This window comes from Oncorhynchus masou, chromosome 2 (genome assembly GCF_036934945.1).
Source record: "Oncorhynchus masou masou isolate Uvic2021 chromosome 2, UVic_Omas_1.1, whole genome shotgun sequence".
Taxonomy (NCBI): Eukaryota; Metazoa; Chordata; class Actinopteri; order Salmoniformes; family Salmonidae; genus Oncorhynchus; species Oncorhynchus masou.
In genome coordinates, this window is record NC_088213.1 from 13586312 (window position 1) to 13610392 (window position 24081).

The 24081-nt window shown below is 42.0% G+C and overlaps 1 protein-coding gene, 1 long non-coding RNA gene and 1 pseudogene across 2 annotated transcripts; 1 reads left to right on the top strand and 2 right to left on the bottom strand.

Moving 5' to 3' along the window:
• Positions 1-1493: 1493 nt before the first annotated feature.
• On the bottom strand, positions 1494-5673 carry LOC135552562 (chondroitin sulfate synthase 1-like; annotated as a pseudogene).
• Positions 5674-6333: 660 nt separating this feature from the next.
• Positions 6334-12515, bottom strand: selenos (selenoprotein S). Its single transcript, XM_064987886.1, has 6 exons — positions 12268-12515; positions 9960-10091; positions 9544-9650; positions 8549-8638; positions 8053-8125; positions 6334-7294 (listed from the first exon to the last, which is right to left on the bottom strand). The coding sequence occupies exons 1-6, from the start codon at positions 12359-12361 to the stop codon at positions 7212-7214; spliced, it is 579 nt and encodes a 192-aa protein (XP_064843958.1). The 5' UTR covers positions 12362-12515; the 3' UTR covers positions 6334-7211.
• A 514-nt stretch (positions 12516-13029) lies between these two features.
• Positions 13030-22582, top strand: LOC135553555 (uncharacterized). Its single transcript, XR_010457608.1, has 2 exons — positions 13030-13469; positions 21310-22582. It is a non-coding gene; the product is annotated as an uncharacterized LOC135553555 (long non-coding RNA).
• Positions 22583-24081: the final 1499 nt, after the last annotated feature.

Consider the following 24081-nt stretch of genomic DNA (forward strand, 5'->3'; position numbering starts at 1 on the left):
TCCCTCTGCTAGTCTCTGTCTAATGCTTGTGAGGAGGACAGCAGCACGAAAGCTCCACAGTTACTGTGAGATGAACACACTAACAAAGGCTGGCAGTCAGAAAACGGACACCTTTTGCCAAGCTGCAACCCATAATCTCTGATAGCCTTGAAATTACGCCTGCAGAACCTTGTTCAGATTACACACTTACGCCTGCAGAACCTTGTTCAATTACGCCTGCAGAACCTTGTTCAATTACGCCTGCAGAACCTTGTTCAATTACGCCTGCAGAACCTTAAATGGGGTTGATTTTAGAACAACACACGTTAGAAAGCAAAAGTCTGAAACAAGGAAGTTTGATTGCAGTATATGCGGGAAAATATATTGTTTGTCCAGAAAATAAAGTTTAAATTGATTGAGATACATTATATATGAAGCACACGTTTGTGCTATGTAAATGAATATTTAAAGACATTTGAAGACATTTATAAAAAGCTAAAATGTTGAAACAAAAACCTGCCATTGAAAAATGAGGTTTCTACATTGTGTACCTATTGAGATGCAAAACATTAGAATTGTACAGGGTCTCTAAGAACGTGGAGTTTGTGGGTGACGACATGCAAGAGATCAGTCATTCACTCATTGGTGTGATCCTTCCTCTGCTGAAGAGGCCACCCTTTCCGTTCTTTCTGTGCCTCTAATGTGTAGTGGATAGAATGGTGAAGTAACCAGGCTGTTAGGTCGCTAGATAAAGAGGTAACATGACGGAACAAGGTGTAAACATTCCTGGTTTACCAATGCAAAATGCAGCCCACCAATCCCACGACAGGAAGAAACAAATATTGCGCCAGTAGTATGGGTCACATCGTTTTACCTGTTTGTGTTAGAAACAGTCCATCTTCTCTGTTGTAAAGGTGCAGCCATGACAGTAACAAATATGTGCTCGGTTTTTACTCTACAGTGGGTCACTGGGGAACGACGGTACAGCAAACCCTAATCATTACAGCAATTAATATCGGACTCATGTTTCTCCTAGACGCACTGGTGCTCCCAAAATAACATGTCAGGTCACACAGAAAAATATTTACAGTGGGAGCATATGCAACCAAAATGGCACTTCAGGGCCCTGGTCTCAGCATCATTTAATGGAATGGTCCCTTTCTTTGATCTGTCAAGCAATCATATGGTCACATGAATAAGATGTGAATAGTGAATCTGAGATAGTCTAAGGACAGCCTACTGAAGGTGCCAGATCGACTGACTATCAACGTATGCCCTTGACACTACTGTGGTGTGTGGGAGATCCACTGCATGGTGTCTTTCACTTCACAGAGGACTTCAAACCAAGATAGGCGTCTTGTTGGCGATTCCCCTCACATTTTAGTACACTTCAGACGGACTACATTGAAGGTCATTTCCACCGACTACATCCTCATTCTCAGATGGTTTTCTACCCAGCCTTCTCTTGTATAACACCAATTAAAAATAAACCTTCAAACGCCGTGATAGATGGACTAACTGCAGTAAACAATACGACCAGACGCCATCTTTGCTCTTACCTCGTAGGACCAGACACACTGCACTCCGGCAAACCTCCGCACGCAGCGGCCCACCTCAACGTCTTCATGCGTGGTGTACATCTCCTGCAGGCACTGGCCGATGTGAGGAACCATCCGGCGCAGCACCTCGCGGCTCATGATCACGCCAACCCATGCAGAAGTTCTCACCGGGCTCCAGCGCCAGCTTGCCCAGCTCGTCGCGGGCGCCCATGCCCGTCTGGCCCAGGAAGAGGGCCTCGCTGCTGTTGAGCGAGCGCAGGAAGCCCTCCAGGCGCTCACTCTTGATGTACACATCATCATCGGCCCGCATGAACCACTCATATTGGTCCAGGTAGTGATCGTGCATGTACTTGAGCATCATGAAGGACTTCTTCTGTGGTGGGTAGGAGTCGTCCACGTTGTGCAGCGCCACGATGGGGATGGGGATGGTGGTGTCCGAACCCTCGCTGGAGAAGAACTCCACATGGCCCGGGATGGTCTGAGCCCACGTTCTACAGAGAGAGACACAGGAAGAGGTCAGGTACTCTATAGGATGGAGAGTGGGTAAGAGTACTAACACACACAAGTCTGGGCCCACGAAGGACATAGATAGATGGTTCAGTTGGTAGAGCATGATGCTTGCAACGCCAGGGTTGTGGGTTCAATTCCCACCAGGGAAAACGTATATATATATATATATATATATATATTCACTAGAGGTCGACCGATTAATTAGGGCCGATTTCAAGTTTTCATAACAATCGGAAATCGGTATCTTTGGGCGCCGATTTGCCGATTTTTTTAAAAATGTATTATTATTATTTTTTACACCTTTATTTAATATTTATTTAACTAGGCAAGTCAGTTAAGAACATATTCTTATTTTCAATGACGGCCTTGGAACGGTGGGTTAAATGCCTTGTTCAGGGGCAGAAAGACAGATTGTGTCTTGTCCGCCGGGGATTCTATCTTGCAACCTTACAGTTAACTTGTCCAACGCAATAACGACCTGCCTCTCTCTCTCTCGTTGCACACCACAAGGAGACTGCCTTTTACGCAAATGCAGTAAGCCAAGGTAAGTTGCTAGCTAGCATTAAACTTATCTTATAAAAACAATCAATCATAATCACTAGTTAACTACACATGGTTGATGATATTACTAGATATTATCTAATGTGTCCTGTGTTGCATATAATCTGGCTGAGCATACAAGTATCTGACTGAACGGTGGTAGGCAGAAGCAGGCGCGTAAACATTCATTCAAACAGCACTTTCGTGCGTTTTGCCAAGAGATGAGGCTGGTGTGACCGAAGTGAAATGGCTGGCTAGTTAGCGCGTGCTAATAGCGTTTCAAACTTCACTCACTCTGAGCCTTGGGGTGGTTGTTTCCTTTGCTCTGCATGGGTAACGCTGCTTCGATGTGGTGGCTGTTGTCATTGTGTTGCTGGTTCGAGCCCAGGGAGGAGTGAGGAGAGGGACAGAAGCTATACTGTTAGCCTGGCAATACTAAAGTGCCTATAAGTGCCTATAGTGCCTAAAGTGCCTACATCCAATAGTCAAAGGTTAATTAAATACAAATGGTATAGAGGGAAATAGTCCTATTAATAACTACAACCTAAAACTCTTACCTGGGAATATTGAAGACTCATGTTAAAAGCAACCATCAGCTTTCATATGTTCTCATGTTCTGAGCAAGGAACTGAAATGTTAGCTTTCTTACATGGCACATATCGCACTTTTACTTTCTTCTCCATCACTTTGTTTTTGCATTATTTAAACCAAATTGAACATGTTTTATTATTTACTTGAGGCTAAATTGATTTTATTTATGTATTATATTAAGTATAAATATTAAGTATATATATTTTATTTAAATCGTCGATTAGTCGGTATCGGCTTTTTTGGTCCTCCAATAATCGGTATCGGCGTTGAAATATCATAATCGGTTGACCTCTAATATTCACTACTGTAAGAGTCTAATAAATGACTAAAATGTCAAATAGATGGAGGAACGTCATGTAATAACACAGCATAACGTTTTATAACCTGTATTTACAAGAGGCCTGACTTGAGCCCACTGAGCCCACTGACTTGAGCCCACTGACTTGAGCCCACTGACTTGAGCCCACTGACTTGAGCCCACTGACTTGAGCCCTACCCAACTGAGCACCAGTAATGTTTCATTGGGATAAAGAACTGTATTTGAATGGGGAATCTAGTAATTAACTAACAACTGAGACACTGCACTGAAAATAAACTAAATGGGACTTTACTTTGGGTCCCAAATAAAGACATGGGAGTGGATGTAAAATACTGTGATAGATATCTCCTTCTCAGGTCTCTTGACGTTCATCATGATCGGTCCATTGAAAGGACATTCGAGGGAGACTAAATAAACTACTCTACTAATTAATCTGATTGAATACAGTTATACTTGTATGTCTTTGCAGATGTGCAAACACATTTATCTGAATTATATTGAATCTTCCACATGACTGGACACATGAAAAGATAGCACTGTTGAGTCTGCAGGCTGTCTTCTCGGTCCAACCCATAATTTCATAAAACCTTCAGCTTCACATTCACTGCATTTCAGTCAGGCCTAGATGAAAGACATTTCAAGGCTAATGACTAACATTCCCTCTTTCCAAACAGACATCTCTACATTTAGAGCTATACTAATAACATCAGTGCTAGTCTACAACGAAACACCTACAGAAACCCCTCACAATTGGAGATATCTTGGATGGAGCCATTGCCTACTCAATCTAATTAAAAACTATCCTACCAAAGAGCCCACGCAGCTCATCTGATGGCAAAACCATCACCACAGAATGATACAGCTCAATTGTGAAGTGAATGTGTTCAGAGTTGGCAAAGGCCTGAAAAACTGAACAGAAGAGTTTGCCTATTGAAGTATGATTTTTGTAGGGTAAATGTGGGTGTGAATGTGAATGTTGAGAGCATGTTATAACATAGACCCTGTAACAAAGACTTCTAAATGTCACTTAGGACAAGTTATAGTGACTGTGTATCATCTATAATAGTATATCCAACAAGGTTTTGTCTTGCCAACTTATAGGACATGATCTGCCTAACGTTGAGGTGTTTAATAGCTCACAAGAAAAAGGTATATCATAATACAGGCCACAGCAACACATGGCATTGATACACTGTTAAATGGCGACTAGCAACATTTGTATCGATTAGATGAATAACAATTTTGCATAAGACTTAAGAGTGTAGGCAACATTGTTGAAATTCGGTATCCCTATTTGTCAGAAAACTAGCAACAATATTTATCTTTAATTGCCTATGTAAAATGTAGGCTGACAATTTCAGAATGGGGAGAGGAATGAGCAGAACTGATGCGTACAGAAACACTGGGACAGTAAACTAATAGCTGAAAATTGTATCTTGTTAAAGAGAAAAAGCAACATTCCTTCTATTTCTACACATAACTTACCTATGTGCCGCGATGGCGCGGTTATTCAGGTACTTCTGGGCAGTCATGACGCCGACGTAAAGGAAATTGTTGGACCTCGGAACTGGCTTCTCGGTGGCCGAAAATCCGTTATCTTGCGGGGGCCATAATATCCCACCGAATTCTCTCCTCAGACCCCCGTTCAACCCGCAACCGGCTGGGTTCGCCTTGCGTTTCTGACCGGATTTCTTCAACTCCGTAGCCTTCGGTAATATGAGTCTGGAAGCCAGGGTGAACCCGACAACCAGCCCCAACAGAACACTAAACCATGCTCTTCGGCTTCGACCTGCCATTCCCCAAAACTTGACCCAACTCCGATTTGCCTCGTAGCCTATTCTCGCTGTTGCCAACACAGCGTCTTTGTAAAGCAATATTTGTTAAATTGTTTCACCCTCGGGGTTAACTCGCGGGGTTAACTCGCTCTCATGGTAGGAAAGCCTCTTTCTTCTCCAACCCGCTTTTGGTCCCGATGTAAGCTGGCTGCTGCATACGTAGCAGTCTCCATAAACCCACCACCTGAACGTACACTCCTCTCTTCATGTGGCCCTACTAATCTGCAAGCATTCCGTCCCTATCAATAAATGACAAAAAACTGCGACCTTCAACAAAATGTATGGTTTCTTCTTCGCCCAGAGACGCGTAGCCAACCCATTCTTTCCACTACCTCGCCATTGTGAGAATGTCGAAAACGCTTAGTAGCAACGCGGCTTAACTGTGTGATTTGACCTAGTGGATACTCCGTAGGAGCGCTCTGACTGGCTGGGGTGTGTGATTACGCAGTGGTCTCAGCTTTTTTTTACTTCCAATATTTGACGTGCAAGTCTGATCACAAGCTGAGAATGCCCTGGTGATGAGCCGGTGAAAGACCATGCATGCAGACATGGAAAAAAGGACAGCGCAAGCATTGTTGAACCTTGAAATTAAACGTCAGCCGAGTTAATATGCGGCACTGATAAAATGAAAAAGCAATTTCTGAGACATCATAACCGACTAGGCCAACCACAAAATGCTCTAGAACTCAATTAATGTAAATGGTGTGCAGAAAATTAACATAAGGTTTATAATGATTGTATGAAATTATTATCAATTTAAGAGCAAGACGACAACAATAAGGTATATGACAGCCATAGAAATCAGTGCGATCTTACCCAATACAGTTTAGAAACGATGTACCTATACCGTTATGATTGTGGCTTAATTTACATTACACTGCCGCCATCTAGTGGGCAACATGGAGTTGGCAGGTGTATGATTACGCCACTGGACCATTACATTAGCTATTGTGTTGTCACAGTCAGCCTCCCCAGCAAACATCACAGATACGTAGACAACTTATCTATAATATCTTTATTGTGATAAAAAGGTGCAGGTCAGTTTATTTCTCAGTAACTAAAATTGCTTGATGATCATTGATATTCCAATAAATAACACGATGACTAACGGTTACATCTGATTTATGTAATTGTATAAAAAGCAGTACGGTGCACAGCACTACTAAAGCCATCTGGCTAGCATCTACTCGCAACATGAAGCCTTGGTAGGCAGCGCACATTTGAAAGTTTACACAGATGCCAACCCCAAAAGAAGACAAGAAAACACACAGTTACACTGAAAGTCATCAGCCAAACCCACTGGCACAGATGCCATTTACAGGAATAGCATCATTAGAAACTGTCGTACTCAGAAGTCCTTCTCAGGTGTCCTGAAATATGATGATTCAATAAGCCAAAATTTGAATGTGGAAACAAGACAATCGTTTTCAACACTGGTTAGTTTGAAGTTGTCCAAAGGCATTCAAACAGAAAGGATCCATTGTTATCATGTGGCAACACATTGTATTTTTTGACAATGCTAATATTACTGAGGCAACATGATCTAAAACCCAGACAGTTGTGAAACCAATCCCTAAACCCAAACACAGAGAGTTACAAATAACAGATTGATTTAGATCAATAAACTAAGAGGGCTTTGAGATTACTGGCAGCTTCTTTCAGTGGGTCAGTGTGTGTGACTCGGATGGGTCAAATATCAGAGTTCACAGGTCACCTCAGAGTAGGCACAAGTCACACCTAGCCACAGATACAGGGTCAGATATTTCTTCCATCCTCCTAATAGTTCATGTTAGGAACGATAGTAGGGTATTCTGATCCTAGATCTGGGTTAAGGGGGAGATGTCTACCCTGAGCCTGTGGCTCTGACCTCCTTTAACCTCATCCGCCGCCAGCTGACGGCCCTCTCCTTCCTGGTCTCCACGCACAGGATCCACCTCCCTCTCCGCTCAGGGGATTAAAGCCTGAAATACACACAGCAGGGCAGAATGTAGGTTACTGGCACAGAGAGGCGATGGAGGACGCCAGAGTCACCTACCTACTACTTATTCCTTAAAGGAGCAACGTCACAGTTTAGCCATTTTTTTAAAGACACTGTTTGGATATTCCCCCCAAAAAAAGCTTAGTACTGCTTCTTACCGGATCATAATCCTAAAAACATCAGTTGCAAGGATGGACATTTTGTATCGCTAATGTTTTTGAAATACAAAATATTAGCAATATTATCTGTTTTCCTGCATCATAATACAGACAGATGTACATAACTTGCAAGACCAACTAGTTGCAGTACAAAGGTGCGTTGCACAGTGTTCAATTGTTTTTCTTTTGTGGATTTCATTCCTTCGTTACTACTGGTATGTACTTTATATTTGGCACCATTTGCAGGTGCAAATGTTAAATGTATAACATTTGAATAGGTTTCAGTAAGAATAGCAGTGCTTTTAATTTACAGTAAGATTAGTGCATTGCATGACTATGAAAGTGGCTCATCATTGCATGGAGGCAGAAACGAATCTAGGATTCAGAACCTGTTTAATTACTTTAACAGTGAGCATGATGTCTTACGTTTTATTATTGAGTCACAAGGGAAATACAATCATAAACATGTAATTACACTTAACCCCCTTTTTGTGTTGCTTACACACCCTCCCAGCCATTACAAACATACCTCTGGAAGCTCCCAATTACAATACTGCTCTCATCATCAAATATGTCAACATACCACTGCTCCGTAGGGGCTTCTTGTCAGTCTTTGGTTTCAACACTGTAGTCGATGTGCTGGCCTCTTCAGTGTTCTGAAATGTTACATCATAATAATAATTATGAGCTAGTTTCATGTACAGACAAGAAACCTCAGATTTGTTCATGGGTTTCATGTAAGCACTACGACTTATGTAATATGTCTGAGACAGGAGTTTCATGGTCAGGATGGACATGGTCAGGAAAACCTCGGTGCTAATCACGACTTATCACTGCCAAGAGATTTTTCTGACCCCGTGACCTGCCCGTAAAAAACTCCTGACTCAGCCATAATATCTATCAAATGATGCATTTACTTTGCATTTTATGTATGGTGGTCCTGTATGAATCAGTTGGTAGAGCATGGCGCTTGAAATGCCAGGGTTGTGTTCGATTCCCAGGCCCACACATATGTTTGGATAAAAGAGTCTGCTGAATGGCATATGGTATGTAGGCCTACGATAGAGAAGGCAGATTACCTGGGCTGTCTTTGCTTTTCCTCTGTAACTTCTCCCCTCTTTCATGCTGTCATACATCTCAATTTTCTGTTGTCTCTTCTCCTCCTCCAGCTATCAAACAAAAGACAAGTACCAAAAAGTCTTCAAGATCAGATTTGGCAGGGACAATGGGCACACTTGGTTATGGTGCCTGGGTTTCAGATCGGTGTTAAAGGCCCAGTGCAGTCAAAAACGTGACTTTCCTGTGCTTTACATATTTATTTTCACACTATGAGGTTAGAATAATACTGTGAAATTGTGAAAACAATGATAATGTGTGAGAGCTGTTTGAAAAGACCGCCTGAAATTTCCACCTGTTTTGGTGGGATGGCGTTTTGGCCTGTCTGATGACATCACCAGGCGTTAAATTTGTTAATAGGCCAATAAGAAAGAGTTCCAAACCTCTCTACCAATAGATAGTTTTCCCCTCCCAATTCAGACAGTCCTAGCAAAATTCTTACTTGAGAAATTGCTCTTTGCTAAGAAGCCATGGTCTATGTACGGTCCGTCCGACGCATGGTCTATGTACGGTCCGTCCGTCCCATGGTCTATGTACGGTCCGTCCGTCCCATGGTCTATGTACGGTCCGTCCGTCCCATGGTCTATGTACGGTCCGTCCGTCCCATGGTCTATGTACGGTCCGTCCGTCCCATGGTCTATGTACGGTCCGTCCGTCCCATGGTCTATGTACGGTCCGTCCGTCCCATGGTCTATGTACGGTCCGTCCGTCCCATGGTCTATGTACGGTCCGTCCGTCCCATGGTCTATGTACGGTCCGTCCGTCCCATGGTCTATGTACGGTTCATCCATGGTCTATGTACGGTCCGTCCGTCCATGGTCTATGTACGGTTCGTCCATGGTCTATGTACGGTCCGTCCGACCCATGGTCTATGTACGGTTCATCCATGGTCTATGTACGGTCCGTCCGTCCCATGGTCTATGTACGGTTCGTCTATGTGAAGGGTGTCACTTTATACCTGTTGTTGTTTCAGCCTGAAGAGGGCCGCCTTGGCATCCAGCTCCTCCTGCATTCTTCTCCTGGACGCCTCCAGTGCCTCTTGTCTCCTCACTACTGCATTGGGATCTGCCAGATTGGATGATATTACTGACTCCATTAATTCCATGACATTCCGAGATTCCGTTCCTGATGTGTCAGACGCCTGGATGGAATGAGAGCTGGCTCTAGCCTGTGAGTGCCAGTTGGTTTCTGCTTCAGCAAGCTTGTCATTGTCTTGAGAATATGTGGCATTGTTGGAGCTGCAACAAGAATGCTCATGTCCTAGGTGTGTGTATGTGTGTGTCTGACGGAGTGTCTGCATAAGAGACTAAATGTACTTGTCAAACTCAGTGACTTCCTTGGTTAAATAAAAAACTATTGGTTACGGCCACTCACCTTGCACTGCTCCAGACGCAGAGCTGCTCTGTCCCTGGCTGGCTCTCCTCTTGCTCAGGTGCTGGACCACCAGGTAGACCCCCACACACATGAACAACAGATACCATCCATATTCTGCCACCAATGGTCCAACTGTGGACAGGAAGGGAAATTATGTTGAGGTCTCAACTTAGTATTGAGTGTAAAAACAGTAGAATACATCAGGTGCAATTTCGAAAAAAAATGTGCATCAGTAGCTTTTCTCTTTTAGCCATGTCAGCTAACAATTTTTAGTTTAAGCTAACTACCAACCAATCTATCCTATCGAAACAAGTAGTAATCCTGGCCGAATACGGACCGGGCATGAAGGGAACGTGCCCAGGGGCCCTGACCTACAGGGGCCCCCTATTGATTTGGTTAGTCATGCACACTCATATTATATTAACATGGCATAATTCATTACAAAATGTGTATAATTGCAGGGGAAACATGTTGATCCACTCCACGGCAAAATGGGTAGAAATTGCAGGAAATAAGCTGTGAAACTGCAAAAATTCTCTGTCCCATGGCAAAATGATTAGAATTGCATGAAATGTGTTGTAACATTGCAAAGTTCTCTCCATACCAAAGCGTAGAATTGCAGAAAACTTGCTTTAAAGCGGCAACATTCGCTCTACGGCCCCTCTACGGCAAAACGTGTAGAACTGGAAATTAACTTAAAACACAACATTTTTTTCTCCAACATCAAATGGGGGACCACAATTTTTTTCACGCGATGCCCCCCCCCCCCAATCAAATCTATCTTAGGGTTCTCAAAAGTCTAGAGCCAACCCTGAGTATTGAGGCTGTGACAGCAGACATACCTACAGTATGTTTTAGCAGGGAGGTTTGGTAGGGTGACCTGATTTGGAACGATACAAAAAATAAAAAAAATAAATAAACTGTCTAACAGATTGTGAACCCAAATGTGTAAATTTGGTTCTAGAGGAGGGACAATAAATAAAACCCATATTTGGTTAGGGTGTGGGGGCAGATTAATGTAATCTTATTTTCAGGTGATTTGATTATCTACTTACTTTATTTAGACTGATCAGTGTAAAAATTCTCATTCTTAACAATGGGCTAAAATACAGGGTAATTAATGTGATGTCAGCAATAACATAAATGTCACTCCCCAGCAATTATTTTATTATTCCACTTCTTCCCAATGTTGCCAGTGTAATCACAGATTCAAAATCTGATATGACTACTTGGGTCTTTGAAAATGAATTGTACGAGGCTATGTATTTTTGCAGCCATTCATGGACAGTCTTGAATAGATCATACAAAAAAAAGCATTGTTATGAAATGTTCCAGGAATCAAATACATGTCACATTCTAGTATGGTGCACATACTAGGCAGAGATGGTAGGGGAGTCAACTCAAACACATATTTTGTCTACATAGAGTAAGATGATGGCCAGAACCCATATTGATATGTATTAGATGTTTCCTTGAAGGTTGGGTGATTGAAGCAGGAGAAATGAAGCAGGAATTTATTCAAGACCTATTTTAAAGAGAATTCACCCAAATTACAAAATACTGAAAACGTTTGTGTCCTTACCTTGAAGGCAATCTATGGACAAGGAGACTACAATCTAGGATTTGGTTACCCACTGCCATCAACATTAGAATGTCCTGTGCAAAGCTTTGGTGTAGTGAGAACACTCCCGTACTTTCCACCTGAGAACAGGGATCAATCCCTGCTTCCAACCTCTCCACTGTCTCACATTTGCCTGTCTCCCCATCTTATTACTGTCTGAAGTGTCAAACATTTTTTTTTATGTTTCAAAAAATATTAGCATACTTTATATTTCAGCCACCCAAAATCGTAAATCGTAAAATGTTGAGTGTTCATTCAATTTTCTAAGCATCCTGATTCGTGAATCCACCGGACCGGTGTTATTTGTTACCCTGGTCATGGGCCTAAACCATGTCAAAATACGTAGAATTGCAGGAAAGAGCTTTAAAACAGTAACATGTTCTTCCATCTAGGAGTGTGCCAGGGGAAATTAAATTCACATAGCTTGGAGTTATATTTGCTTTCTTCAAAAGTTGGCAGCCCTGTCAATGAATGAGGCGTCTCTGTATCTAGTTATTTTGCTAGCGAGCTACTGTAGCTAGCCATCTTAGCCTACACTAGCTAAACTAGCTACAACCACTGCTACAAACGTTAGCTAGCTGCATTATTAGCTTTAGTCTTTGAAGGATATCTAGCCAGGCCAGCTAGGCTTGGTAAACAAGCCAGAAAACTGACAGATGCGCAGCTGATATTAGCTAGCCAATTTACCAGTTTGTTGCAGGAAACTTAAATCCTGGTTTCCAAGGGGTGTCTTCTGTATTTCTGGTCCACCTTCGTCCTCAATGGTAACATCGTCATCCATTTCTAAACGTATTGGTGACTCTATAGTCCTCTAATTATGCGTTTCAATGTCACCACAGCTCCAACTAGTTACTTTTCCATGCTTCGTGAGTTGACAAATTTCCTGTCTATGTGTTATAAACACCACCCTAGTAAAGATGACGTGGAAGCCTCTCGTGCTTCTGAGCAAGACACCAGTCACACACGAGGTGTCGGCAGAGTCCAATAAATGTATCCTAGCAAGCGGAACTAGATGTCAATACACACTTATCAAAGTCATGCCGCTTTTCATTCTATAAATTGGAAGGCAAAAATGAAGCATAGACCTGACCTGTGAGGCCAGTACAGTTCACTCCACAAGTAGCCTACCCATTCACCCGTCTACATTGTAGCACAGTGTGCAGAGTCCGTTTCTTTCTAATAAAATACCATTTGTCATGCTTTGTAAGCAACAGTTGTACACAAACAGTGAAATACTAATTTACGGGTCATTTTTTAACAATGCAGACTTAAATACACATTCTGTTGCAGCAGTTTTGTCACCGAGTACCACACATGTATGTGCATTCCTGAAAATAAATGATTTACTCCACAGCCCGTAGTTGTTTTGTCATTGTCTTGGAGGAATCATTTCTGTGATCTTTTTATATCGGGCGGTAGGGTGGCCTAGTGGTTAAAGCGTTGGGCTAGTAGCCAGAAGGTTGCAAACCCCCGAGCTAACAAGGTACAAATCAGCCCACTCTTCCTGGGCTGTCATTGAAAATAAGAATTTGTTCTTAACTTAAATAAATGTTTGTTATGTTGCAGCAATATAATGTTTCATTGTCAAATAAGATCTTTTTTCACAAGATCATAAGCGAAAGTGAAACCAGAAACAACACGACTCACCCTGCAGTGAATGCGCTGTCTATCTCTACAGCAGCCTACAGATGTGTTCATTCTTTGATGGCCAGCAGCAATGGCAGAAGCATACTCGTTCTCTCTGCTTGTTGAGCTAGGAAACCATGATGTCCCCAAAGTACAAAACAAGTTGATCAAATATTTCCAGAGTAAAAAGTCCAACGGCGGTGATTGTCTAGTTGAAGTCTCAGATGGACAAAGAGCAGTTGTGCGGTTCCGGACAGAGGAGGGTAAGTTTTATTAATGTTCACTTGTTTTTCCACAAATTATACAGGTTAATGTGCATATTGAAATCAAAGGCATAAGGTTGTTTGTAAGATACACTATTATGAAATAACAACCCTTATTTCATTTTATTTTCATTGTCCTAATGGAAGGGTCAAATGTAAACTAAGATGTGAAGCCACTTTCAGACATTTCACATTGAAAAACACATGATTTTGTAAAATTGTACTTTTGTTTTTTTCACATATAAAGATTGAAGCTTCAACTTCACATCCCATTTTAAATCAAAAGGACATTTAAGTTATGCAATTATGTCTGATAGTGGCTTCACATCTTTAGTTTACATTTGACCCTTCCATTAGGACAATGAAAATAAATTAGGGTTGTTATTTCACAATAGTATATCTTATAAACAACCTTATTGTAACGTTCGTCGTCTTCCTCTGATGAGGAGTAAGAGAGGTCGGAACAATTTGCAGCGTTGTAAGTGTCCATTTTAATAAGACACACTGAACACTACAAAAATACAAAATAACAACGTGCAACAAACGAAACGGTAACGAACACGGAAAATAATCACCCACCACTCAAGTGAAACCAGGCTACCGAAATATGGTTCTCAATCGGGGACAACGATAAACAGCTGCCTCTGATTGAGAAGCATACCAGGCCAAACACAGATTTATCGGTGGTGACCGTGTTGCCTAGCCTCAGTGCAGCGGGCAGCTGGGAGGAGGTGCTCTTGTTCTCCATGGACTTCACAGTGTCCCAGAACTTTTTGGAGTTAGAGCTACAGGATGCAAATTTCTGCCTGAAGAAGCTGGCCCTTGCTTTCCTGACTGACTGCGTGTATTTGTTCCTGACTTCCCTGAACAGTTGCATATCGCGGGGACTATTCGATGCTATTGCAGTCCGCCACAGGATGTTTTTGTGCTGGTCGAGGGCAGTTAGGTTTGGAGTGAACCAAGGGCTATATCTGTTTTTAGTTCTGCATTTTTTGAACGGAGCATGCTTATCTAAAATGGTGAGGAAGTTACTTTTAAAGAATGACCAGGCATCCTCAACTGACGGGATGAGGTCAATATCCTTCCAGTATACCCGGGCCAGGTCGATTAGAAAGGCCTGCTCACAGAAGTGTTTTAGGGAGCGTTTGACAGTGATGAGGGGTGGTCGTTTGACTGCGGATCCGTAGCGGATACAGGCAATGAGGCAGTGATCGCTGAGATCCTGGTTGAAGACAGCGGAGGAGTATTTGGAGGGCCAGTTGGTCAGGATGACGTCTATGAGGGTGCCCTTGTTTACAGATTTAGGGTTGTACCTGGTGGGTTCCTTGATGGTTTGTGTGAGATTGAGGGCATCTAGCTTAGATTGTAGGACTGCCGGGGTGTTAAGCATATCCCAGTTTAGGTCACCTAACAGAACAAACTCTGAAGCTAGATGGGGGCGATCAATTCACAAATGGTGTCCAGGGCACAGCTGGGAGCTGAGGGGGTCGGTAGCAGGCGGCAACAGTGAGAGACTTATTTCTGGAGAGAGTAATTTTTAAAATTAGTAGTTCGAACTGTTTGGGTATGGACCTGGAAAGTATGACATTACTTTGCAGGCTATCTCTGCAGTAGACTGCAACTCCTCCCCTTTGGCAGTTCTATCTTGACGGAAAAATGTTATAGTTGGGTATGGAAATCTCAGAATTTTTGGTGGCCTTCCTGAGCCAGGATTCAGACACGGCAAGGACATCAGGGTTAGCAGAGTGTGCTAAAGCAGTGAGTAAAACAAACTTAGGGAGGAGGCTTCTGATGTTGACACGCATGAAACCAAGGCTTTTTCGATCACAGAAGTCAACAAATGAGGGTGCCTGGGGACATGCAGGGCCTGGGTTTACCTCCACATCACCCGCGGAACAGAGGAGGAGTAGTATGAGGGTACGGCTAAATGCTATCAAAACTGGTCGCCTAGAGTGTTGGGGACAAAGAATAAAAGGAGCAGATTTCTGGGCATGGTAGAATATATTCAGGGCATAATGCGCAGACAGGGGTATGGTGGGGTGTGGGTACAGCGGAGGTAAGCCCAGGCACTGGGTGATGGTTAGAGAGGTTGCATCTCTGGACATGCTGGTTGTAATGGGTGAGGTCACTGCATGTGTGGGAGGTGGGACAAAGGAGGTATCAGGGGTATGAAGAGTGGAACGAGGGGCTCCATTGTAAACTAAAACAATGATAACTAACCTGAACAGCAGTATACAAGGCATATTGACATTTGAGAGAGACACACAGCGATGCATACAGTTATCACAGGTGTTGAATGGGAGAGCTAGCTAAAACAGTAGGTGAGATAACAACAGCTAATCAGCTAGCACAACAACAGCAGGTAAAATGGCGTTGACTAGGCAGAGAGGATCGGAATAACTACACACAGAGCCTGAGTGCGGCCGACAGATAAAACATAAACAAACAGAATGGAGTACCGTGATTAATGGACAGTCCAGCAGGCATCAGCTATGTAGCCAAGTGATCACAGTGTCCGTCCAGGGGGCAGCGGTGGATGGGACAAGGAAGCTAGACTGGCGAGTATTATCCAGGCTAAAAAATATTTAAAAAACTGGCTGGCTGTGCAGAAGGTAGAATGTAATGTAGAGAATCCCTCACAAGCTTCAGACTGTTTGCCAACAGGAAGAGGCTTCCAGAGAATTCTGAACAGCAGCCACAGTTTATTCTAGTGAAGCTAATCAGGAATAAAGTGAAAGTTGAAAGATTTCATCACACCCTGCAGTAAATATCTATGTCTACTTTTTCTTACTTTCTGATGTTTTTAATGTTTTGTACCCTCAGTGTATGTTTGCTTTTTATTACTTTATGCCCCCAATGTTCTTACTAAAGTACCCTTTGCCATTCCTGCAGTCAACTACCAAATGCACCCTCTTTGGCCTCAAGAGTTTGGCCTTTATATATATACACTGCTCAAAAAATAAAGGGAACACTTTAACAACACAATGTAACTCCAAGTCAATCACACTTTCTGTGAAATCAAACTGTCCACTTAGGAAGCAACACTGATTGACAATAAATTTCACATGCTGTTGTGCAAATGGAATAGACAACAGGTGGAAATTATAGGCAATTAGCAAGACACCCCCAATAAAGGAGTGGTTCTGCAGGTGGTGACCACAGACCACTTCTCAGTTCCTATGCTTCCTGGCTGATGCTTCGGTCACTTTTGAATGCTGGCGGTGTTTTCACTCTAGTGGTAGCATGAGACGTAGTCTACAACCCACACAAGTGGCTCAGGTAGTACAGCTCATCCAGGACGGCACATCAATGCGAGCTGTGGCAAAAAGGTTTGCTGTGTCTGTCAGCGTAGTGTCCAGAGCATGGAGGCGCTACCAGGAGACAGGCTGCTACATCAGGAGACGTGGAGGAGGCCGTAGGAGGGCAACAACCCAGCAGCAGGACCGCTACCTCCGCCTTTGTGCAAGGAGGAGCAGGAGGAGCACTGCCAGAGCCCTGCAAAATTATCTCCAGCAGGCCACAAATCTGCATGTGTCTGCTCTATACGGTCAGAAACAGACTCCATGAGGGTGGTATGAGGGCCCGACGTCCACAGGTGGGGGTTGTGCTTACAGCCCAACACCGTGCAGGACGTTTGGCATTTGCCAGAGAACACCAAGATTGGCAAATTCGCCACTGGCCCCCTATGCTCTTCACAGATGAAAGCAGGTTCACACTGAGCACATGTGACAGACGTGACAGTGTCTGGAGACGCCGTGGAGAACGTTCGGCTGCCTGCAACATCCTCCAGCATGACCGGTTTGGCGGTGGGTCAGTCATGGTGTGGGGTGGCATTTCTTTGGGGGGCCGCACAGCCCTCAATATTCTCGCCTGAGGGAGCATGACTGCCATTAGGTACCGAGATGAGATCCTCAGACGCCTTGTGAGACCATATGCTGGTGCATTTGGCGCTGGGTTCCTCCTAATGCAAGACAATGCTAGACCTCATGTGGCTGGAGTGTGTCAGCAGTTCATGCAAGAGGAAGGCATTGATGCTATGGACTGGCCCGCCCGTTCCCCAGACCTGAATGCAATTGAGCACATCTGGGACATCATGTCTCGCTCCATCCACCAACGCCACGTTGCACCATAGACTGTCCAGGAGTTGGCAGATGCTTTAGTCCAGGTCTGGGAGGAGATCCCTCAGGAGATCATCTGCCACCTCATCAGGAGCATGCCCAGGCTTTGTAGGGAGGTCATACAGGCACATGGAGGCCACACACACTACTGAGCCTCATTTTGACTTGTTTTAAGGACATTACATAAAAGTTGGATTAGCCTGTAGTGTGGTTTTCCACTTTAATTTTGAGTGTTACTCCAAATCCAGACCTCCATGGGTTGATAAATTTGATTTCCATTGATCATTTTGTGTGATTTTGTTGTCAGAACATTCAACTATGTAAAGAAAAAAGTATTTAATAAGAATATTTAATTCATTCAGATCTAGGGTGTGTTATTTTAGTGTTCCTTTTATTTTTTTTGAGCAGTGTATATATACAGTGGGGAGAACAAGTATTTGATACACTGCCGATTTTGCAGGTTTTCCTACTTACAAAGCATGTAGAGGTCTATAATTTTTTTAAATCATAGGTACACTTCAACTGTGAGAGACGGAATCTAAAACAAAAATCCAGAAACTCACATGGTATGATTTTTAAGTAGTTAATTTGCATTTTATTGCATGACATAAGTATATATTTGCATTTTATTGCAAGACATAAGTATATATTTGCATTTTATTGCATGACATAATTATATATATATATATAATAATTATTATGTCTTGCAATAAAATGCAAATATATACTTATGTCATGCAATAAAATGCAAATATATACTTATGTTTGGACACACCTACTCATTCCAGGGTTGTTTTTTGTTTTTACTATTTTCTTGCATGAACTAACACATATATGGAATCATTATGTAACCAAAAAAGTGAAAATACTAGATTCTTCAAAGTAGCCACACTTTGCCTTAAAGACAGCTTTGCACACACTTGGCATTCTCTCAACCTGATTCATGAGGAACTGGAATGCTTTACATTAAACAGGTGTGCCTTGTTAAAAGTTCATTTGTGGAATTTCTTTCTTTTTTAATGTGTTTGATCCAATCAGTTGTGTTGTGACAAGGTAGATGGGGTATGTAGAATATAGCACTATTTGGTAATCGACCAAGTCAATATTATGGCAAGAACAGCTCCAATAAGCAAAGATAAACGACAGTCCATCATTACTTTAAGACCTGAAGGTAAGTCATTCTGAAAATTTAAAGAACTTTGAAAGTTTCTTCAAGTGCAGTCGCAAAAGCCATCAAGAGCTATGATGAAACTGCTCCCATGAGGACCACCACAGGAAAGGTAGACCCAGAGTTACCTCTCCTGCAGAGGATAAGTTCATTAGAGTTACCAGCCTTAGATTGCAGCCCTTTTGCAGTTCAAGAAACAGTCACATCTCAACATCAACTGGTCAGAGGAGACTGTGTGAATCAGGCATTCATGGTCGAATTGCTGCAAAGAAACCACTTCTAAAGGACACCAATAAGAAGAAAAGACTGCTTGGGCCAAGAAACACAAGCAATGGACATTAGACCGGTCTGATGAGTCCAAATGTGAGATTTTCTGGTTCCAACCAACGCTTCTTTGTGAGACGCAGAGTAGATGAAAAGATGATCTCCGCATGTGTGGTTCCCACCGTGAAGCATGGAGGAGGAGGGGTGATGGTGCTTTGCTGCTGACACTGTCAGTGATTTATTTACAATTCAAGGCACACTTAACCAGCATGGCTACCACAGCATTCTGCAGCGATACGCCATCTCATCTGGTTTGCGCTTAGTGGGACTATCATTTGTTTTTCAACAGAATAATGACCCAACACACCTCCAGACTGTGTAAGAGCTATTTGACCAAGTAGGAGAGTGATGGAGTGCTGCATCAGATGACCTGGCATCAACAATCACTCAACCTCAACCCAGTTGAGATGGTTTGGGATGAGTTGGACTGCAGAGTGAAGGAAAAGCAGCAATCAAGTGCCCAGTATATGTGGGAACTCCTTCAAAACTGTTGGAAAAGCATTACAGGTGACGCTGGTTGAGAGAATGCCAAGTGTGCAAAGCTGTCATCAAGGCAAAGGGTGGCTACTTTGAAGAATCTAAAATCTAAAATATATTTTGATTTGTTTAACAGTTTTTTGGTTAGTACATGATTCCATGTGTTATTTCATAGTTTTGATGTCTTCACTATTATTCTACAATGTAGCAAATAGTAAAATAAGAAAAAAGAAAAGTTAAACGGGTTTGTTATATCTCAGTTGTCTGTGATGTATATAGTGTGGGATGCAAACTCAAAATGCTATACATTTCAACTGTATATCTGACATGGTACAGGTGTTTAACCATTTGTGTGAGGTGTATACCTTTGTTTTCGAAGTAGATTTTTTGAAGACTACCAAGAAACACTCTGTGTGACCATGATTTAGCCCACTCCAGTATTACAATGACATGATGCACACTAGAATATGGCAGTGTTTCTGTCATTGGTAACATGCATCTTCTTCTATCTTTTTGACTGCAATAAATACCTGCTGTTTAAACATGTTGATGTTGTTTACACATGTTGATGTTGGAGGTGATGGTGCTGGAGATTATTATTTTTTTCAACAAAAAAAATTAAATTTAAATTTTTCTTGTTTTTCAATCAACCAACAAAACACATTCCACATTCACAGATGTGACAGGCTTAAAAAAATGCAGGATTTTAATCCATGACGTAGTAACACACTACGCCGTTAGTAACACACTACGCCGTCATGGATTAAAATCCTGCAGCGCACGCAAAGTCCCCCTGCTCAAGCCAGCGCATGTCCAGGCCTGTCTGAAGTTTGCAAATGACCATCTGAATGATCCAGAGGAGGAATGGGAGAAGGTCATGTGGTCTGATGAGACAAAAATAGAGCTTTTTGGTTTAAACTCCACTCACCATGTTTGGAAGAAGAAGAAGGATGAGTACAACACCAAGAACACCATCCCAACCATGAAGCACGGGTGTGGAAACATCATTCTTTGGGGATGTTTTTCTGCAAAGGGGACAGGACTGCACCGTATTGAGGGGAGGATGGATGGGGCCATGTATTGCGAGATGTTAGCCAACAACCTCCTTCCCTCAGTAAGAGCATTGAAGATGGGGTGTGGCTGGGTCTTCCAGCATGACAACGACCCGAAACACACAACCAGGGCAACTAAGGAGTGGCTCCGTAAGAAGCATCACAAGGTCCTGGAGTGGCCTAGCCAGTCTCCAGACCTGAACCCAATAGAAAATCTTTGGAGGGAGCTGAAAGTCCGTATTGCCCAGCGACAGCCCCGAAACCTGAAGGATCTGGAGAAGGTCTGTAGGGAGGAGTGGGCCAAAATCCCTGCTGCAGTGTGTGCAAACCTGGTCAAGAACTACAGGAAACGTATGATCTCTGTAATTGCAAACAAAGGTTTCTGTACCAAATATTGAGTTCTGCTTTCTGATGTATCAAATACTTATGTCATGTAATAAAATATAAATTAATTACTTAAAAATCATACAATGTGATTTTCTGGATTTTTGTTTTAGATTCCATCTTTCACAGTTGAATTTTATCTATGATAAAAAAGTACAGACCTCTACATGCTTTGTAAGTAGGGAAAACCTGCAAAATCGGCAGTGTATCAAATACTTCTTCTCCCCACTGTATATATTGGAATGATGTTTTTGCACATTTTCTATTCAAATGCAATAAGAGAGAATTTCATAACAGGTCCAAAATATTTTTTGCAGCTGCATTGTATGGAGACGGCACCTACTTTGCTGTAAATGCAAAATACTCTGCTAGTGACAAATACTCAAAACCGGATCCCCAAGGCCAGAAGTACATGTACCTATGTCGAGTTCTGACTGGAGATTTCATAACAGGAACACCGGGGATGAAAGTACCTCCAACTAAAAGCACCACAAGTATTCATCTCTATGACAGTGTGACTGATAGTGTATCTCAACCATCCATGTTCATAATCTTCCATGACAGTCAGGCATATCCTGAGTACTTGATCTCTTTCAAGTAGGGGTGGGCGATGTGACCAATACGTTGTATTGATCTTTTACAACGTTTTGATCATACTGATACATCATAAATGACATCTCAATATGTAATTAGTTATCTGTAACTCATGTGGTTTAGCTGAAGTGTAATATCCAAAACCAAAATCCCACTGGGCAAAAGCTGGTTGAATAAATGTTGTTTCCACTTCATTTCAACCAAAAGAATCTGTGAAGAAGTCTGAATCAACGTGGAAAACTGATTGGATTTGCAAAAAGAGATCAACGTAAGGGCATTTTGTCTTTTTATCACCCTACTTTTAACCTAAATCCAATGACATGGTGACATTTGTTGTTGTTAACAATTCAACCAAATATAAACTAGAAATTTAACTAACGTCTGTGCCCAGTGGGATCTGCTTTATAATTCAAATGCCATTTTTATTTTACTTGTGACATTTACTATATTGGAATATTCAGTCAAGTCAAACTCAAAATGTTTAGATAGTAACAATTTCAGCCTAGAAGGTTTTGTGATTTTTACTGATTCCATGTCCACTTTGTTTGAATGTCTAAAACATCACCAGAACATCTAACTTCACAAAATATCGAATCACATTCCCAGACAGCACAGATTAAGTAAAATCCTGGGCTAAAAGGCTATTTAAATGGAGATTCTCCATTGAGCATGCTTTTTTAGTCCAGGACTAGGCTTAATAATCTCTATCCAGGAAACCAGCCCTTAGTGTTTTCACTTGAACAGTAAGTCATCAGGTTTTGTGAAAGTTCACTTCAAGAAAGTAATAACCTTTGGTGGTTCTCAGAGAACACAATTCTTACAAAGTGGGTCATAGACCAGGGTGTTTGCCTTGTTGCATGCACACATTTGGATTATCAAGCCTTTCGGTTAATGAACAGTGAATACGGCTGTTCTGATAAATCTTGTGATAATGCTTCTTTCTGTTGGTCTACAATAAATGTAAAAAATAAAGCTAAAATAAATATATTGCATTAACATGCTGTTTTCCCCCATTTTTAAATGTGTTGAGGGACCTGGCAAAGGCGGGGATCATTTACTGTGGACTGATGTGAACTACTGTTATTGTACATTCAACTTAAAGAAATGTTTGCACCTGAAATAATTTTGGTGTGGCACAGCAATACTAATGCAATCAAGACATCTTAGATTTGGTATTATTTTGATTTAAGGCGAAAATGTAAAAACTAGGCAAGGGCAGTGAATAATTTCACAACTTGTAAAAGTTGAATATATTTGGTTCAGGAAAATTACAACCAAAAATGGCAAATGTATTGCGCCTTTGAACTTTGGTGTGAATCACTTCAAAATTTCAAACCCTGAGAGGAATGAGCATAGAAATAGATACTGTAGAAAGAGACTGATTCTGTGTCTCTCCAGTCTGGTTGAAAAGCTTCATAGTGTCTGTATCCACTGCAGTTTTTTAATGAGGACGTCTCTCACACAGTCATGCCATCATTACTGTTGGGTGAGGAGTAAAGGTCTTTCCTCTAAATCACGCGTCAAGCTCATTCCACAGAGGGCTGAGTGTCTGTGGGTTTTCTCTCTCTGTGTCCCATACCTGTGGGACAGAGAGAGATCCCAGAGAGAAGAAAGGCAGGTAGCTTAGTAAAACTAATACAGTTTAGTATGTTCATTATCTTTGTAAAAGATTACATCCACACGCACAATTACCTCTGCACATGTATTGCTGCGTTTCGGTCAGTAACCAGCAAGACAAGCCAGACAACAGAAATGTTGACAACACTCATCAGCAATGATGTCACGGTAAGTCTATAACACCTGTTTTATTTGAATGTACATATACTGTAGATCCTGTGTGCATGAGTCATCTTTTAGGATGAACTGAACTGTTATGGGGATGTTATTCCCAGCATCACAAACAAGAGAGACAGACAGCATGGCAATGTGCATGTTAATGTTCATCTTCACATCACAACATATTCCACTATCAGTGTCCCACACACATTCATTCATTCACTCCACAGTTTTTTTTAAAGTATCAAAATCCCTTAAATGTGGGTCCCACCCTTCCTTACCCTTCAAGATTAAATCATTTCTTTCACTTTGATGCTGACCTAGCAGGTTGCTGGATACCCCCTCAGAACCCATGTCCATTATTTAACTACTCCTTTAAAACACAATAAGCACACAATTGCAGAGCTATGGCACCAATCTGTTTATAACACATAAAAGTATGACCACACCATCAGAGGATTAGAGAGGGAAGAAATGGAGACGGGTTCCAATTATTGCAAAGATGAGGATGAGTTTCCCTGCTTACCTTCCTTTGGGCGAGGTGAAGCTGAGAAAAATCTATTAATAACCTACCTGTGGGTAAATAACATGCTAAATGGGATTATCATTGTATATGAACAGAGGATATCTAATTGTAATTCAGAAACATGTTATGCCTAGGTGACTTTCAAATAAGTTGCCTTAACTGAGAAACCAAAAGATCACTGCGCTCACTTATT

Bases quoted from the DNA above. Each gene is read 5' to 3' on its own strand.
- selenos (XM_064987886.1), bottom strand. From the start codon at position 12,361: ATGGATGACGATGTTACCATTGAGGACGAAGGTGGACCAGAAATACAG. The intron at 8,639-9,543 runs GTATAAAGTGAC...TTTGTTTGATAG, and splicing joins TCAGGCTGAAACAACAACAG to CTGGAGGAGGAGAAGAGACA. The intron at 7,295-8,052 runs GTATGTTGACAT...TGTGTATTTCAG, and splicing joins GAAGCCCCTACGGAGCAGTG to GCTTTAATCCCCTGAGCGGA.